The 19200-nt window shown below is 38.5% G+C and overlaps 1 protein-coding gene across 1 annotated transcript in view; it reads right to left on the reverse strand.

Moving 5' to 3' along the window:
• NOX3 (NADPH oxidase 3) overlaps positions 1-18790 on the reverse strand; it is a gene marked incomplete at both ends in the record, with an annotated part of 60917 nt that extends 42127 nt beyond the window's left edge. The window contains 7 exons of the mRNA XM_082048104.1: positions 1197-1326; positions 4067-4248; positions 6828-6973; positions 15548-15632; positions 17677-17787; positions 17992-18087; positions 18746-18790. Coding sequence (XP_081904230.1) covers positions 1197-1326; positions 4067-4248; positions 6828-6973; positions 15548-15632; positions 17677-17787; positions 17992-18087; positions 18746-18790 — 795 coding nt within the window. The remainder of the gene's footprint in view (positions 1-1196; positions 1327-4066; positions 4249-6827; positions 6974-15547; positions 15633-17676; positions 17788-17991; positions 18088-18745) is intronic.
• Positions 18791-19200: the final 410 nt, after the last annotated feature.

Here is a 19200-nt window from a genome sequence, read left to right on the forward strand (position 1 = left end):
TCTTATACATGATCTGTATGCCATATGGTATTATCACAATTCATTTAAAGTAATATGAATTTGCAAGTATGGCCTTGAATATGCAAGAAAGTGTGGCAAAATAGGTTTAACACAGAGAAGTGGAAGTTCTCTCCAGTTAGCTTTATGATAATGAATGGGATGACATGCTGTTAGAAGCAAGCTTGTGTCTGTATTCATGGTGTGTAGCCATGTATTGATTTTTATGGTGACATTGTAGCTGAAATTTTTAGAGAGGTATTCATTTTCTCATTAATATGCAGGTTGGATAGTGGCTAACAATAGTTTAGTTTAAGAAAAATCTAAGTCAGCCATTAAAAGAGCTGCAAGACACAGAATGCTAATTTTTCTCCTTTAAGATTTCCTTTGGTATGTTTTCACTTTTTGGAAGAAACAAGAAAAACTTGCATATGAGCAAGCTATATCTTGAGCTGTAAATGTTAAATGATTTTGTTTGGATGCTAGACATCTGACATACTGTACAAGTCTGCTACTTAATTACCCCCTGTGGATTTGCAATCTTGTTGCAGCAAAACCACCCTTCTGTGGGACATTTTTCCTGCCTTTCACATTTCCTTTTTATAATTCATTATTTCAAATTCTCTCCTTTTTACCTAACTTAAGACATCAAGGCTGGATGATATGAAGCGTGTGCCCCAAAGCAAGGACATAATTTTATCTCCAACTTATTCTCCCTTGATATATAGACTATCCATATTAAAGTGCTATTAGTTAAAATAATAATAGTAATTTGCATCCCTAGCTTTACTGTTCCATTGTATTTTCTGAATTTCTACCCTCATAACGTTTTCACTTGAAGGCTCTGTGTGTGCACGGTATACATCAAAGATATTGGTGAATACAGTTCTGTAATGTATACCCTTGAAAAGGAGTGTTGCCTAACTAAAGGATCTTCCAGAAATAAAAATTTTTATTAATAACAGAAAAATTTTACATAACACACTTCTTCTGTACCTGCCTATGCTGATTATATAGGAAGACAGGATCACTATCTAAATGCACAGGGAGAGGCCATGGAACAGAAATGGGAAACTACTCTCTAAACATGACATTAAGTGCCAGTCACTAACATACACTCCAGCACCCTGCTCCCTAAGATATTTGGCCTGCCAAGGAAGCACATTAAGTTAAAAACAAAACACAAACATCATTCTTACCACAGGTTTGTTGCCAGAAAACTGCGGCAAGGGGCACTGAGTGGCGTTCTCCCATTCCCAGTAGCGATCTTTACAGTAAGTGACATTGTGAAGCAGCAGACTCTGAGGCGTCTGACCTCGGACAAGCTGGCTTAAAACAAAAATGGTCATCAGAGATATGCTGCTTTGCAAGGTTTCTGTGCATCTGTAGGTTTTGCACTAGTAGTCGAAAGCAGATTCTGAGATACCTGAAAGTTCAAGAACCTGCTATTTAACTCTATTTCTGCCTTCTTGTCAAATTACTTTTCTTTTGGTTTAGCCATGACTTTTTGACCCAATGCAAGAAGCGTGCTATAGTATTGGTACACATCAATGCAGCTGAAGTGCAGAGAGTCCTTGTGTAGAAAATGTATATTTTGCTGTTTGTGGCAAAATTAGAATGATTTTCAAGTTCTTTGGAGCAGACACTTTGACCTCCCCCCTACAGGAGCATCTGGTATTGTTTAGAAAAACAATAAAAAGTAATAGTAACAGACCTTCTCTTTCCTTTGCTGTTTTCTAAATGCATTTTTAAAAGCTGCAAATAAAGTTGGAGGACCATAATTAAATGTGTACTCTCTAAACATATTAAATTTTAGCTTCTTCAGAGAATGTTAATGAAGTGAATTTTCCCAAACATATCAATTCTGACTGTTCAGTTGAAATGAGTTTCAGCTGGTGCTGATTATGGGTAGAGAAGGAAGATTTTTATGAGGAAACCCTGTTTGTTTCATAATGCTTCCCTGAATTTTCCCTTCCATCCTTCCTTTGGCTCTACAGCGTTAGTCTGTCCTGCCCACTAGTCTAATGAGAGACAAGGACATAAGAAAGTGCTGCTGCCTTCTACATGGCAGTGTTGTCAGCTGTCAGCAGTTCAGAGAGAAAGACAGAAAAGGAGGTAGGCTTGACTGAGTTTTGTTTAGTCACCTGGGAAAGAGATGGGGAAGTAGATGAAACTTTGGGTTTTGACTCCTCGTAAATGATGCAGTGGTAGGGATGTGCTGGGGCAGCAGGCAGCTGTTCTGTTGCGTAGCACTCCCAGCCTGGAGTGAGCAGTGTGCTCACTGAATGCTATCCAAAGGACTGTTAAATAAGTGTCCTTTTTTCAGGGAAGTCTCTTGCTGGGGAACATCGATCAGCTGGGTAGGTAGAGGGAGCTTACAAAGCTGAAGTTTTACAGGGTTCATTACATTTTTTTTGAAATTGGGTTCTAAAGCATTTGCCAGAGACAGAGGGAAAGGGTACCAACAGGACAGAACTTCCTTTTGTGCTGATGAACAGGGAGACAATCAGTGACCTCGCAGTTATCCCTCTCTGTAAATGGCATGTGACTGGGCTAGTCATAAACTTGAGTTGCTTTTTAATGTAGCCATTTAAACCTATTTCGTAGTATATTGCCTATTTCTCTACAGTGGGGAAATTTGGGGTTCTTTTCCCTACAGAGAAAAAAAGCCAAAACCACTTTACATTTATAGATGTAGAGGAACAATAGAAACATGGAATCATAGAATCATAGAATCATTTCACTGGAAGACACTGTCAAGATCATCGAGTCCAACCTTAACCTAACTCTAGCACTAAACCATGACCCTAAGAACCTCATCTACCACATCTTTCAAATACCTTCAGGAATGGTGACTCAACCACTTCCCTGAGCAGCCTGCTCCAGTGTTTCACAACCCTTTTTATAAAGAAATTTTTCCTAATATCCAATCTGAACCTTCCCTGGCACAACTTGAGGCCATTTCCTCTTATCCTATCACTTGCTACTTGGAAAAAGACACCAACACTCTCCATGCTACAACCTCCTCTCAGTTATAGAGAGCAAGAAGGTCTCCCGTCAGCCTCCTTTTCTCAAGACTAAACAACCTCAGTTCCCTCAGACGCTCCTCATAAGTCTTATGTTCCAGGCCCCTCACCAGCTTTGTTGCCTTTCTCTGAACTCTCTACAGCACCTCAATGTCTTTCCTGTAGTGAGAGGCCCAAAACTGAACACAGTATTCAAGGTGGGATCTCACCAGCACCTAGTACAGTGGGATGATCTCTTTCTTAGTCCTGCTGGACACACTATTCCTGATACAAGCCAGGGTGCTGTTGGCCTTTTTGGCTACCTGGGCACACTGCCGGCTCCACCAGGCAGCTTTCCAGTCACTCTTCCCTGAGCCTGTAGCTCTGCCTGGGGTTGTTGTGACCCAAGTGCGGGACCCGGCACTTGGCCTTGTTGAACCTCATACAATTGGCCTCAGCCCACTGATCCAGCCGGTCCAGATCCCTCTGTGTGGCCTTCTTACCCTCCAGCAGATCAACACTCCCACCCAGCTTGGTATCATCTGCAAACTTACTGAGGGTACACTCAATCCCCTCACCCAGATCATTGATAAAGGTATTAAACAGAACTGACCCCAATACTGGGCCCTGGGGAATGGGCACAGAGACATCCACCACTAGGTAGCTGACATGCTGAAAGCTTGTCAAGCTTGTACAAGCTCTCTCACAAAATACATTACAAGAGCTATGAGCATAAGGTCTATCCCTTATTACGTTGAACCCACAAATGTCTAATTCCTAATCTGCAATGTCCCCAGTTCTCAGGGATGACAGTTCATTCAGGCTGATGCCTTGATAAGGTGTAGGTTGTAAGATGTTACAAGAGCGGTTCAAAAAAACTAAATCACACTTCTAGTCCTCAGAAAAGTGGTGTGTTTTAATTTCAAAATGCTTTTGTTTTGTAATCTGTCTCCAAGCAAAGATACCAGCAGTTTGTTAATAGAAAAGCACAGGATTATAGATTTGAGTCATGTTTTATCTCAAACTGTGTGCATACACCCCATGTAGTTTAGGCAGACACTTACCCCATACCATGGATTATTAAACCAATAAAGAAAACCACAAAGAGGTGGTGGGTATACCAGAACACCTCATAGCATGACCTTCTGATGAGCTCAGTGGATGAAGTCATGATCAGAATTAAAGCCACAGTTATCACAACTCCAGTTACTCCAGCTATGGTGGTAAGTACCTCTCCTGTTGTGTTCTAGAATAAGAATACATTATTAGTATTAGTAGCTGTTGTTGTTATAATTGTTATTTTTATTACTACTTCTGTTACTATTGTTACTGTTGCTGCTATTACATGTGAAGCCAAAATCTAGGGGATATGTTCAGCATAGGAACAAAACCAGAAAAAGACATGATGGCAATGCAAACCCCCATTTTACCACAAAAAAAGCATGGAAAACCATCCCTCTGTTCTATTTCCACTCAGACTTATCCCAGACAGATGTGCATATGTTTGCTGCCACTCATTTGGTTCAGGACTTGAAAGGAGGAAATTAGTACTTCCATCCATTTTGCTTATGTTAAAGTGTCTCAGCAAAAAAGGGAAAAATATTAAAGCAATGAGAATATTAAACCTAGAGATGTTAATAAGCAAAACAGCACTAGAAAACAACTTATTCATATGAGAGTGATAAAGTGCGATGCTAAGACACCTGCAACCATAAAGGTGTGTCTCTTTTGTGCTTATTTTACTTCAAAGTTTGTGGGTTTTTAACAGTCCTGAAATGGTATACAAAAATGGCACACTCTCATTGAGCTGAACAGCATACCTCATTTGCTTGTTCCTTACATTTACGCAGAAATACATGGGATAATACTTGGTTTTATTTTTAAAAAGACATATTTATATTCACATTTTTATGCTTGTCAGTGATGAAACTTTAATATACAGGGCTAGAACATGTTCCTTCTTGTTCGTGACTCACAGACATCAACACAGGTCTGTTACATCTGTCTAAACTCACTAAAATAAACTGAAGTGAGAATGAAGATATATTTTGAACACAGCAGTCAGACGCTTATCTCAGTTATAGAGTGAAAATCATTAAGAACAGCAGTAAAAATCTCACAGACAAGATGAGACTCAAACTAACTATGCCAGTAGAGTGTAACTGAAGTCTTCATTTGTCCTGAAAAGCGCATATATCTGTTCCTTGGAGCTGATGCACAGGAATGAAGGTGCTCAGCATGGTTTCTGTATCCTGAGTTGGTTGTAGAGCTTAATTCACTATGAGAAAAAAAATCCTGTATTGTACTTATAAAGTGCATTAATTTGATCTGGAAATCCTAGAGGTGATAAAATTCCACTGTGCCATTTTTACAGTCACTTTTTACAGTAAAATGATTCTTTCAAATGTTCACAGTTGACAGCATACAGTACATTTTCAAACTGGTGCCTGTGAAGAGTGTGTTCAGATCCCGTTACATATTAACAGGACTGATCTAGGTGATATTTTGAACCCATTACAGTGGCTAGTTTGAAAGTTGAGATGAAACAAGGAAAAATGTCAAAGGCACTTAGCGCATTGCTACTACAAGGGCAGGATGCAATTGAAAAGAATGCCTGCATTGTTGCTCTCCAAACTGTCTTCTCTGAAGTTAGAAGCAATTTTTTTTTTGCTTTCCTTCTTAATTTATTAATTCTCAGTGTAGCTACTGAGACACAAGTGGACAATACAAGAAATATAAATACTAGAGGTTAGAGTAAAATCTAGGCTGGTAATTGTGGGACATATTACTGTGAGAAATCTGGGAAAGGATCTCAAAAAATGCTAGCCTTCATCCTCAAGGGTATTTAGTATCTTTAATTAGAGAATCAAAACTCTTTCATGCTGAAAGATGGCAGGTTCCTGTTCAGAGCTGTGAGCTCTGTTCTGTTCTTGGGGAACATATCACATGCATGTGGTGATAGAGAATAGGTAGATAGATAGGTGCGCAGAAAGACTGGGCAGCTTAGTCTGCACTTGCTGTCCTGTTCTGATAAATCTAACTACTTTGCCAGCACTAACATCAAGACTTTTGTGTTCACATCATTGAGACCACTCATTTGCTTTGTTTTCTTCAAACTTGAAAAGAGTAGCTTATGCTGTTTTGAGATAGGCAAGGCGTTAGACAGGAGATACAGTCACTTTTCTTTCCAAAAGCAAGAAAAGCCATTTATTTTCAGGGCTGAGGTGCACACAGTCCTACTTGTCTCTGTAGAGCACACACCAGCACTGGCTTTCCAGTGCACTGACTCCTAAATACATCAAACCTGTAGATGGTTATGCACATGCTCTTCCCTGGACAGTCACATTTGACATGTAACAGGGCAGAATCAAGCCCCAGATTGGGAAGATAATGCACAACCATGGGGAGGGACAAATAGCAGCTGTGAAAGAAATGTTGTTACGTGATTTTTTTGTTTTGATTTTCTTTCTGGAAGAAAAAAAAAAAAAAAAAAAAAAAAAAGAAGTTGGGTTTGTTCCATATACTGCTAGTTTAATTTAGTTTTTAAAAATTATTTGCAGCTTCATTTCATTGTCTGCTATTCACAATACTCCTTATCCCCCCTTAACTGTCTCCTGGCAAACTAATTAAAATACTGTAGACATTTATTTGAGCTTAGTAACCTGAAATTGCAGCTCTGCATAAGTATTTTCAACTGAAATTGAGGTTAACCTTTGGCAGCACCTTCTCGCTCTGGTTAAAAAGCTTTGAAATACAGTTTTACTGACAATAGAATCCACAGAGGAAAACTTTTTAGATGAGAAAAAACAAAAAGTGACAGCTTACCATTTCATAGGTCCTGATTGGGTTCAAGTAGCTTTCATTTGGGCTCTTGCCAAGGCCAGAAAGTTTATTTCGTAGCTCCCCAGCTTCCTTTGACTGGCTGGTATGATACCGCTCAATGTTGATCAAGTGGGCAACAATATGGATGGCTGCATGAGAGAGAGTGGTGTGAAATTACAGATACACTTGTACGCATCCACAGTGCCAGAAGGAACTTCATTAAGCATGCTACAAGCTGTTTGAAAAGCTTGGGCTTAAACTGAGAACTTTTCATGGGTTAATCTGACAATAAAAGGAAAATTTCATCAAATACGTGCCTGATTGAAGCAACTGCTTCACATTGAGGAGGAGTGGAACAGCTCCAGGGTCACCTCCCATGTTTACAGTAAAGTGCCTGGCAATGTTCAGTGTCACCAAGGGAGGGACCTCTTAGATGATATAAAGGTTTTTGCCTCTGATTCAAAGTTGTTCAAAATGAGGTAAACTGATTAAAATCCCTATTTTTTTTATAATATACTAGAAAGTGTCATGGCCTAATATTGATACAGGACATTAACTTGTCCGTTTCAGGCATAGACCAGTTTGCAAGTTGCACCAAGGATCGATCTGATATCTGTCCCCTAACAAGCAGTTATAGCATTACTTTATGCAGGTGGAGCCTGGGGAAGGCACAGGAACTATGATTTTAAGGGAGAAGTCTGAATCACAGTGTTAGATCTGATTTGCCCTCAGCATCATATATCAGCTCTGCTTGTGGCCTACTGCTGAAGGGTATATGAAATGTTCAGTTGAGAAAAATGCCTTGGAGGGAAAAATAAAGGACTTTGTTTTATTATTGGCTAACATAGATAGTCATAATCATGCTAGGGGCAGAGTTTGAGTTTTTGATATTTGAGATTCTCAGATCTGTTACAAGAAAGCAGTAATTAATGCAAAATATTAAATGCCAGAGGATGAAAAAATGACAATGAAAAACAATTATATGTTTACAGTAGAGCTATTAGGATATGCTATTTCTATAATAACTTTTATAATTAGGTTCCCGTTATCATCTCTCCTTCAGTGTGTATCTGTCCCTGTCCCTCACCATTTAAAAAACCTTTCTAAAAGGCAGTGTTTGTAGTAAACCAAATATGATCTGCTTCCCTGAATCATATTAACTCAAAACCAGGTTATATTAACTCAAAACCAGGTTATTTTTTCTTATTTTTTATTTTTTCTGTTTTTCTTTTTTCTTCTCTTTTCTTCCTTCTTTCTTCTCCTTTCTTCTTCATTCTTCTTTTTTTTTTTTTTCCTTTTTAAAATTGTAACTATTTGCATGAAAGTAATGTGTTACTGTGCTAGTCGCTATATAATCATAAACGAAACTACATAAGGATTTTGGTCTTGCTAAGCCTTTTAGGTGCCTATCCATTCAGTAATCTCCCTCACTCAGCATGCTGGAGTGCAGCTCCTTTGCAGTGCCTGGGAGAGCTGTGGGTGTGGGAATATGAGTTCAGGTAGGATGCTGGCCACAGAAGTGTTTAAAGCAGCCACTGCAAAAAGGTAGGAGATTACACTCTTCCACCCATCAGTAGGTTAGCTCATGTGTCCAGGCTGGAGAGAGGTTATTTTCACTCTTCTTCTGAGGTGATCCTTCTAAAGCAGTAGATGTGCTGTGGCTGGTTGACTGTCAGGTTGCACTTCATTCAAAACGTCATGTTAGCTTAGGGACTCCTCCCTGCCACTCCCTAACACCTGCTTCACCTCATTACCCCATGCCTTGATACTCATTGGGAGATGAAAGAAGTATTCTAAAATCCTTGTTAGATCAAATTTAAAGTAGTGCTTTAAACCAAATCACATGTCCTGGTCGCTGGGCTAATTAATCAAAATAATCAAATATTTATTGACACAGGCATCCAAAGTGAATATCCTGAGCACCCCAAACTGCAAAATCAAGCTCCCATTTTTTCTCTGTCTTTGGCTGAATGAATAATAAATTATTTATACAAGCTGGAATAACTTCAGCAGAATGGAAACTGAATCCAAATGGGTATGGACTGCACAGATATAAAATGAACCTGGAAATTAGAAGACAGATTCAAGCCATCAAAGGCATGACGCTCTGAAATAACCTTTCAATAAACGGGATAATGGGATCAAGCAATCTAAGCAGCTTTCGACTGAAGGTTGGTCATTTTATGAAATAGCGTATATGACGTGACTATGAGCCCTAGAGGGTATTGGACTCAGTCACCCAGCATGTCCTGCATACGCTGTTATGGATTAGGTGCTGCATATGAAACAACTTGGCCAGCATCAGGCAGGAGACTCTCCCTGGAGCCTGTGTGTGAGAGGGAGCTCCCAACACCTCATCAGCACTGGGACGTGGGAAGGCAGGTTGCACTAGACCACAAGCAGCGAGAGATGTGTGGATGCAGACTGTCAAAACCCAAAAGCCCAAGAGGCTTTGAGCTGCAAGATTTAGGTGACAGCTGTGTGGAGGCTGTGGCAATCTGTTCCCCAGTGCACAACTGATGTATAAGCAGTATATAAACACTGGTTTATGTATTTAAGTGTTTTAAGTGCTGAGTGGGAAGCGGGGGAACTGTTCCTACATGGGGCTTCTTTCAGAACAGATGTTTTGGCCTGGTACGGATGTTATCAGATCCAGCTGGAAGGGAACCAAGTCACTGCTTGATGAGGACCTGATTTCTCTGACATGTGAAAGAGCTGACTCAGAGGATGGAAGTGCAGGGTAATGGACTGCTGTCTGTGGTAGGTTGTGGAGTTACATGCTGGGTGTAGTTCAGTACCAGCCTAAGGGAAAGAAGAGAGAAAACTTTGAAAGGATGGAAGGCCTTGACAATGAATCTCTGAGTGGACTTCTACTGAGCAGATATACCTTGGCATCTGCTAGTGATTACTGGCACAACCACTAATGGCACTTCGGCTTCTTGTCCTCTATACCTGCATGATGCTCTTTATAATTCTGATATGACATAATAGTCACCATAGCCTTGGGACCCTGTGAGTTTCACACAGTTTTGATCCGTAGTGTTGTTTTACCGAGGATTCCCTGCAGCATATAAACTGCAGGTTTTGTACTATCCTTGCTCACTTATAATAGCAACATTGACTAGAGTTGGAGGTATCAATCCGTGTTCATAACATAACACAGTTGCTCTCTTTCACCTTCGAAACACAGATTTTTTTAAAAGTGATATTGCAGATTGTGAAGTCTTCATGCGAAATGAATACATTTCTGTTGTTTAGAAGGCTATAAAATCTTGCACTTTCCTCAAAGTGCAGGATTGTTTGTGATTTGTACAAATTCTAGTCATGTCAGCAGCAACAGGAAACCTAGTGCTATGTGGTATATGCTGAATTTTGGGAGTGAAATGAGGTGGAGGTTTCTTCCAGACAGACAGAGGTCCATGCTTCCTAACAGAATATTTCTAGTCTTGAACAGAAAAAAATGGGGTTGAATAGATATAGCTTCTCAAGAATGTCTAGGACCCTAGGTTTAAAGAAGAGTAGTCACGTTGCAACATTTTCCTGGAAAAAGAGACCCACTTTCTGCAACTTAACCTAATGAAATTTTTCTTCAGGCTATTAAAGGACACCATTTTGTCCATCTGCATATTGTTCTGCTTTACTCTAAGTGTTACTGTCAATAGAAATATCATCACATCTTCTTCTTTGGGATTTACCGCATCTTCTCTTCTGGGTGATATTCCCTCTAGCTTTCATCTAACAGGTAGAGGATATTACAAGTGTAGCAGACTTCCAGAATGAACAGGAGAGGTTGTTTGGTTTTGTTTGGTTGGTTTTGCTGCAAGCTATTTTGCAGTAGCTGTTAATGTACAGGGTATAGTAATACACTGGAAAATATTAACATTCAAATTAACAATGTACTGAATATGTTGGTTTACCTGAGTCTCCCGTGATCTTAAATATTGCCTAGAGTGTTATACTTCTGATATTTTTTTGTGTGCTGCTAGGAAAAAATGATGCAATCTAAAGATGATATATAGCTGAATGGTAAGACTAGTGCAAAGATCTAATTCCATTTTCAGTGTGGTTCATTTAATGTACAATAGTTGCAGCAGACTAAAAAGTCTGGGAGTGGACACACTACCATTTGCTAACATAGTTTACATCCCTAAAGTGCATTTTCTGAAGGTCTTTGCAGTGTGTAGAATTTCCTAAGCAATTCCAAAATTAATATGCAGATTTCTGAAATCTGAGCTTACAACAGTAGGGGTTTTTTTTTCCCTGCACCCCTTAGATAAGTTAGCCATGAAGGCAAAGTTTAAGGTACTACATCTCAAGATTTTCAGTTCAATTTTTTCCTCATTGTGCATGACCCAGTATAAAGTATGGAATAAATCATGCAATCTTTTAAACAAAGTTCTTTTTTTACAACTGTGCACAAAGATCGAAGGTTTTTGACTGTTGTTTTAAACAACATCTGGAACCTCTGAAGCACTTAACATACATTAATTTGTATTTGACTCTGAGATCTTCTATCTAGTCCACCTCTGAGATCAAATAAAAGGTTTTATTGGAAGGAGAGAGGGAGAAAAAGGGTTGCTATTAGAGCATGGTGTTTACTGTACACATTCTTAAATACAAAGAGATGTAATTAAATTATCTTGAAAGTCTGATCAATTTAGCTAGTCTTATTCAGCCAATTGTGCCTTCAGTGAAGCATGCACAACCCTCATTGAACTAAACAGAAATTGCATGTGTTTATCTGAGGACAAGATTTCACTCTCTCGTTTTCTACATGCCTGTACAGGATAATAATCAAATTGGAGCTTGCTGCTAGCAGCTAAATGTTTTGGTTAACCAACCCATCATGATAAAATCGAAGGGTCAAATCCTGGACTTTCTGCCTGTAGTGAAGAGAACGGCTTTGTGAGCAGCCAATTCAGGCGCAGAGAGTTCTGCCCCGACCAAGCCTGGGTTCTTTTGCCACCCACTGCCTTGTGCCATTTCTAGTTACACAAAGTGCTTAATTCAGCTTCATGCTGCCTTTGTGAACTAAAAGAGTGCAGGTTGTGTAAAAATTACAACAATAGTGACCACACGCATACTTGCATTGGATTTTTATTCTTTTAGAATGGCTATAAGTATCAAATAAGAACACAACTTGAAGTATTTTTTATCCCAGCTGGAAGCTTATAATCTTTAATTTAATGTAGTTTCCTTCTTAGTACTTGCACTAAGTCTGGATTTAAACAATCTGACTAAAGAAAAATGCAGTTTAATGGAAATCTGACTTTCTATAATTTCTGGAAGTGCAGCACTGAGATATCAGCTAAACCACTTTTGAAGATAAGCATCTGCTTCCCTGAAAACTTCATTGCTTACATAAAAATGTGACTCATATCACCAAAGCCCTTCACATAGCCACCACTATGAAACGTGGTTGAAAATGGGAAGGTTTTCTAGTATTTTTAGCTAGAGATTTTTCAGTGCTTGTCAGAAGCCAAACACACTTGGCATCACTATACTTCTGTCTGCATTTTGCATGTTTTTAAAGAAAATCACACTGCTGGAATTTTTAAGGAGCAGGAACCACCATTTCAAACAGCCTAATTCCAACAAACCTCACTGTGCTTCCTCTACTATCCCTTAATTGCTTAAGCTTTATTCATATAATAATTCAAAGGTTGTTGGAGCAATATATCTATATAGCCTTTCTGCAAACATCAAAACTACACAAGAAGCGGCTTGTTCTTCAAAATATGTACCATTTGTCAAAGTAAAAAAAAATCCCCCCAAAAACTCCCTACTTCAGAAAAAGTATGAATGTGCCTTTTTAAGAGGGTAAAAACAATACAATAAGAAGGAGGAGTTGTACAAATCTTTGTTTACTATCTCTTGAAAGTATCTTTAGGTATCAGAGAACTGCCTCTCAGTTGAAAAGACTCTTGCATTAGAAAGTGTAGAATGATTTGCACTGATGAAACTGAGAGTGCATGAAACTATGATTTTATTTTAGCAGAGTTACAAGTCTATAAGGAAGATTTATTATTGGATGAATAACTCCCAGGCAGCTCTTATCACAGACAGGCATGCAGAACGCAGGAAGCCAAACTAAGCAGAATTCCCTTTACTGAATTTTCAATGATGCCCTTGATTATAGATAGCATTGTTTACTCTCTCTCCTTCCTCCAACTTCCCTCTTCCACTAGTCTCTAATTATATCCTTTTATGACCTGACCAATTAAAGTCTGCTCTTGAATTTGTATTAGAGCTGATGAAAAATTAAAGGTACAGATGTACTTTTTCCAAGGCCATGCACACCTCAGCTGAGCTGGCTGCCTGTTAGAAGCCAGACAATACTAATGTTGCACAGGCTATTTTTAGCACTCTATTAAATAAATATGCTGGAATAACACCACCTGGCAAGCTGAGATGAATACATGTTACTTTAACAATAAGCTAGTCTACAATTTTATATTGTGAGGCTAAGCTTACTGATCTGATCTGCAAATTGGTTTAACTTCTCGCTGCCACATTTAGGCTATTGATCATACAGGCAAGAACATTCATTTAAGTAAGAATTACTAAATTGCAATGGACTAATAGGAGTTGACTATGCTTTTGTGTAACAAAAAGGCAATATAGGTAGTACTTGGATAAATAATGTGTCAGTTGAGAGGAAAATGACATCTATTTACACATCATTTTAATACTGTTAGATTTTATAAAAAGAGACTCAATATACTTTTGGATACCTCTTTACTCAGAAATGTTGCTTTTCTGTCACAATATGTGCTGTAGATTGTGGGGCTTTTATGAATTTGAAATTGAATTTCAGGCAACTGAGTTTCTGACCATTCTTTACCCAAGTCTGACTCTACAGTGATGTAGTGTTTTCCCAAATATCATAGTTGTTGCTCACTTGTCTGTTTGGGAAGCATAAGTTAGTAAGTTGCCAAGTTTTGTTAATTAGTCTTCCCTGTATTTTGTTTTCTTCCTCAAATATCTCATCAACTATTTGTCCATTTTATATTCTGGGGAAAAAAAAAATAAAAAAGCAACCCAGATAACAACACAACGATAAACCCTTATTTTCTCCCTAGAGAGTTACAGAATTAAATAATGGTGCTTTCTGCCATTTCACATCAACTCCTGTGTCTTTTATCCTTGGAATTACTGAAGCTATAAAGTAATCATTTTTCTGATAGACTTGCACTTCCCAAGCTGTCCACCTTAATGCACTAGCAAACATTTTTATATATATGTAAAAGCCAAAAACATAAATGGTTTGACTGTGCAGTTTTGCTTTCTTTTTGGAGCATGACAAATCATGCACCAAGCAGAAGTTGGTTAATTTACATTGCTGGGTTGATTTGTTAATTGAAGAAGCAATGTTGCATTCTGTGGGAATCTGCTTTATGCTGAAGCTGAACTCTGATAAATGAATGGACATGACAGATAAGCAAATCATCATAATACACGCTAAGATTCACGTTCTCATCCTCCAGCCTTCCCCTCTGAATCCTTTTGCACTACATAAAAAGGACAAATTTTAGCTATTGATTCCTGATGCCAATTCTCTTTGACTTTGTATTCTTACCATATAATAGAATCATAGAATGTCCTGATTTGGAAGAGGCCCACAAGGATCGAGTCCAACTCCTGTCCCTGTATATGACAACCCCACAGTTCACACCATGTGTCTGAGGGCGTTGTCCAGTCTCTTGTCTCACTGCATGGGGACATTAACAGTCTATACATGCAAATGCAGCTCCCTCATGTAGACTGAAAAAATTATTTGAACCAGGATCCACCCTGACAGCTTGGGGGTAGAACCTTTACCCTACAATGTCTTATGCTTGCAAAAAACCCTGATTAACTTCTGTGTCTCCTTCACATTTTCTAAATGAACTTTTGGCCCCAGATACCTCTCCATCTCTATGTGCTAATGTTCTTTCTCATATTGCCTTTTGTTCCTCCTTCTCTGCACATCCCTTTTGTCCATGCTATCTCCTGTTTCCCTCATGTTCTCTGAATTCCAACCAGCTTCAGTCATCTCAGGTCCTTTAACCACCTGGGGAACAGGAAGGTGCCCTGTCTTCTTCCCAGCCAGGTGAACAAACACCTATAGCTCAGCGAGTCACTAGGACAAGCAGAAAAGATAACTTTTGATCTCAGGATGCAGTTTTTCCCACAAGAGGGCCATTAGTTCCCTGTACCCATCACCTATTTTTTAAAAAAACCCAAACTAGAAACATAATGTTTTTGAGACTGCTGCTTGTCTCAAATTCAGGTTAAATTTATTACCTGGTTGAAAAATTATTGAAGAAGATGTAGCAGTGGATGGATGAGTGGTGTGACTCGTAAGCACGCTTTCCTTAGGAAATCAGGCTGTAACGACTATGATGACTATGTTATCTCCCCAAACATCTGCTCTCGGAGATTTAATGAAAGTTATTTACACTAAATGTTAAGAGCACACAAGTTGGTCACATTAACTAAATGGCAAATAGTAGTTACCATCTAGCTGAAAATTTATTGACTTAAGAGTCAATCTTCTCTCAAGTGAAAAAGGTTACAAATGGTTAATCAGATGGGACTCCTACACGTATTTAAAGCTGCAGTCACCAAATGATTGCACTAAAATAACATGTTTCAGAGCTGATGCGATTACAGCACAAGGCAAAATCACTGTGAAATTCAAAACAGTTCAAAGGCAAAGAAGAAGAAAAAAAGAAGCTTACTTGTATTTACAGCTATTCCATGGGCAACCATCTTGTGAAACGTGATGTTTTTGTCAAGCTGTCTCCTCAGTGCTCCTCCACAGCACTTGGTGAAAAATCAGAACTTGTTTTATATCATTACTATTACTATTTGCAACTCATATTTTGGAGAGGAGAAGAGAGGAGTTGATTAAGTTTAACAATTGAATGTTGAAGGAATTCAGTGGAAGTTTGGGGTTAGCCTTAACTTTGGGGCACAGGTAACTTTTCAGCATAGTGACACTCCAGGATTTCTTAAGCTATTCAGCCTATGTAGGAGCTCAAAACCAGGTTTGAAAAAACTCTGCTACATTTAGCTGTGTTTTGTGAGTGGTTTATCTGGGCTGGTGATTAACACATTTGCTGGTGTAAGGATCCCAGGCTGGGCCACCACTGCTTTGCAAGTCCAGGTTTAGCTACACAGCTGAACTGCTGGCAAAGCCAGCTTGCTATGAAAACATTTTTGCTGCTTTCATGAAATGCACACCCCAGGGGGGTGAGGCTGTCTAGACCTCAGGTGGCTGCATGCTAATGTGGTATTGAGCTGTCTTCCCATGATTGGAAGTGCTGGAGAGTGATGTGCTCATGGCCAGCTGGGTGCCTCTGTGCAGAGCCAGCCTGGGGCCGGGGCACATTGCCATGAGCCAAAACTAACACACTCTGCTGGAACCTGAACAGCCCTCATGGACCTAATTCACTCTCTGAACAGTAGTGTTGGTGTCTGGGTTGCTCACTTGACCTGGTACAGTGCCATGCAAAGATCCTGGCATTTATCCACGTTGTTTCCCAGCTAATAAATCTTCCAAAAATCTGGAGCACTGCGGGGTGCAATGCTAAGACACAGCACCTCCTGGAAGGGTCACTGGATCCAGCCGTGTGCTGACTGTTCTGGAGTCAGCCAAGTTGCTCTGTACCATGCTCCTCAAGAGCAGAATATTGTCCAGAAGAGCAAAATATTAGATGTGAGAAGAGTTTCAGTTATCCAAGTTCTTACTCAGCATCTAAGTGGGAATGCATATATGTTATGTTATGTTATGTTATGTTATGTTATGTTATGTTATGTTATGTTATGTTATGTTATGTTATGTTATGTTATGTTATGTTATATGTTATATGTTATATGTTATATGTTATATGTTATATATGTTATATGTTATATGTTATATGTTATATGTTATGTTATATGTTATGTTATGTTATGTTATGTTATGTTATGTTATGTTATTTTTCATTAAATGCTCAGCTCCTGGACTCAAGCAATTATAAAACAGTGTTGATTCCCAGCCTTAAGACTTCTTGAAATGTAACTCTAACTTTGAAGACAAAAACAAACGAACAAACAAAAAACCCACCCACACAAAAACCCAAAGAAACAAACACAGAACTGAAATAAGAACCAGCTTACAATAAAATACATTAATGTTACAATTTCTAAATTCCTGTTGTTTGTGGAGTCATGAAGTGATCAGTGATTTTTTTTACGCAAACATGTGATATTGAAATTGCTCTGACTGAAACAATGCACTGCAAGTTGAAATGGTAGCTACTAGAGCTAAAGCCTTAAGTACTTCCTACAGCTGATGCCAAAGTTAATGTAAATGCCTCTGAGCAGATGATCACTCCATTGCAAAAACGCCTGTTTACAAGAAGGGAAGACCCGAATGGTGGCCACTCAGAACAATTTAACCATGTTCCTTATTATCCTTATGACACTTTTATCTATCTGTATGTTTTCTTCCTCCAATTTTCACTTTGCAACTACACAGGAATGGCTACTTTGCAACTACACATAATGGCTATGTATTTTCTGCATTTGGCCAAGTTTCACTATTACACCCCTGCTTTGTAGTTCCTCACTTCTCACTTCATGATGCCATGCTATGCATTGGCTGCCAAAATCAGTGTTGCATTTAGAGGACTGCATCAAACAAGTAGCTTGTTTCTCTTCAGTCATGAATACTGACAATTTAAATGGTAATAACTAGGCAATAGTGTACAGACTTCTGTATGAAAAATTAAAATTCCTTGCAAAACATTTGATGTGGGTAATACAGCTGAATTATGGAAATAAAAAGGGAGGATAATATGACTATTTGAGAAATGGTACTTACAATACTTGCTCCTCTTAAGAATGAAATAAGATTTCTACTGACTGGTAACAGGATTAGCATGCAGTTAAAATTAAGGCACGTTGCAGAAGCTCTTGCCCAAGCCAGGGTTGACTGTACATATAAAATATAAAGAAATTCAATTACAAGCTAGGTATAGGAAGAGCAAAAGAAAGAAAATACTATATTAACATAATACTCTTATATGGGTAAATTACTGTTGAAGGATCAAAAATATGATTATGAAGGATGTAAATAAAATCAGACTATGCATACATTCTTCTTGTGGAGCCCTTCAACAATCAAACTCGTACTTACTCCCAGCATAATCCGTGTATAAATGTAAGCATCTTCGTCTTCATACCAGTGGAAGGTATCAATAAACAAATAGAAGTTGAGTCCCAGCCACACCAGCTACAAAGCAGACAGGCTACAGATTAGTGACATATGGTAACTTTAATGCTGTAAAAGTGGTTATAGTTATAGTTTTAAAAGTATCAGAGAGATATTTCAAAATCAGGGTGCAATGCAGCTCTTGATAACAGATGATAGAAATCACAAATGCCTGCTGGAATGAGGCTATCTTTTAGCAAATGCAAGATTACAATCCTATCCACGCATCCCCAGTGAGGATATAGATGACATTTATTGTGTGATGGTAAACTTGATCCTAAACACAGGGCTTAGCCTGGTCTCTAAAAAGGCAATAAAAGCTAAAATTAAATAATTCCAGAAATGGAGGGAGTTACAAGCTGAGGAGATGCCTTTCACTGCCCAATACTCAATTCAACAAAGCCTCTGAAAATAATTCAGAATTTAATTTCAACTACAATTGCAAACCCCATCCCCTTTATCTGAGAACTAAAGTACATGGATTTTAAAATAATTAAAAATAAAACAGTATGACTTTAAAATGTTTTAAAGGCTAGTTATTAAAAGGCTGTTGAATATTTTATAGAAATTTTTACATCAAGCTTGGGAGTATTACTGTAAGCAAACCATAAAATGTCTTTTAAACAAGTTAAAATATTTATATATATCCAATTAGATTTTTAATGCTAAAAATACTCACTAATAACAGCACTGAGAGTTTTTCATTCAAAATCCAGCATCCCATCCTGAGTGCCTCTCCCTGTGCTAGTAGCAGCTGACTCTTGCCTTCCAGTGTAACCTGAGTTCTACATCCATTCCTCAGGCTTTTCTACTAACTCTTTTTGTCTTTAGATTTTAATAAGCACCTAGTGGGAGCAGGAGATCTCTCTAGGAATTTTCTAATTAAGGAGTCCCTGACAAGAACAGATCACCCGGGTGACATGTCTCATGACCTGTGTAAATAAAATGCTGGTCATTGTCCAGTTCTTCCTCTTTCCAGAGTTATTTCTTAGCAATGAGAGATACTGTCATTAAATTGTCCTCTTCTACTAGCATTTATTTGTGGCTTGTTGGGATTTATTTTGTCTTTATCGTAGCAGTTTAAATGGACTGTAACTGTTGTTCATGATTTGTCTTTTAATTTAGAAGCAAATG

The sequence above is a fragment of the Streptopelia decaocto genome (assembly GCF_964273445.1).
Source record: "Streptopelia decaocto genome assembly, chromosome: 3".
Lineage (NCBI taxonomy): Eukaryota > Metazoa > Chordata > Aves > Columbiformes > Columbidae > Streptopelia > Streptopelia decaocto.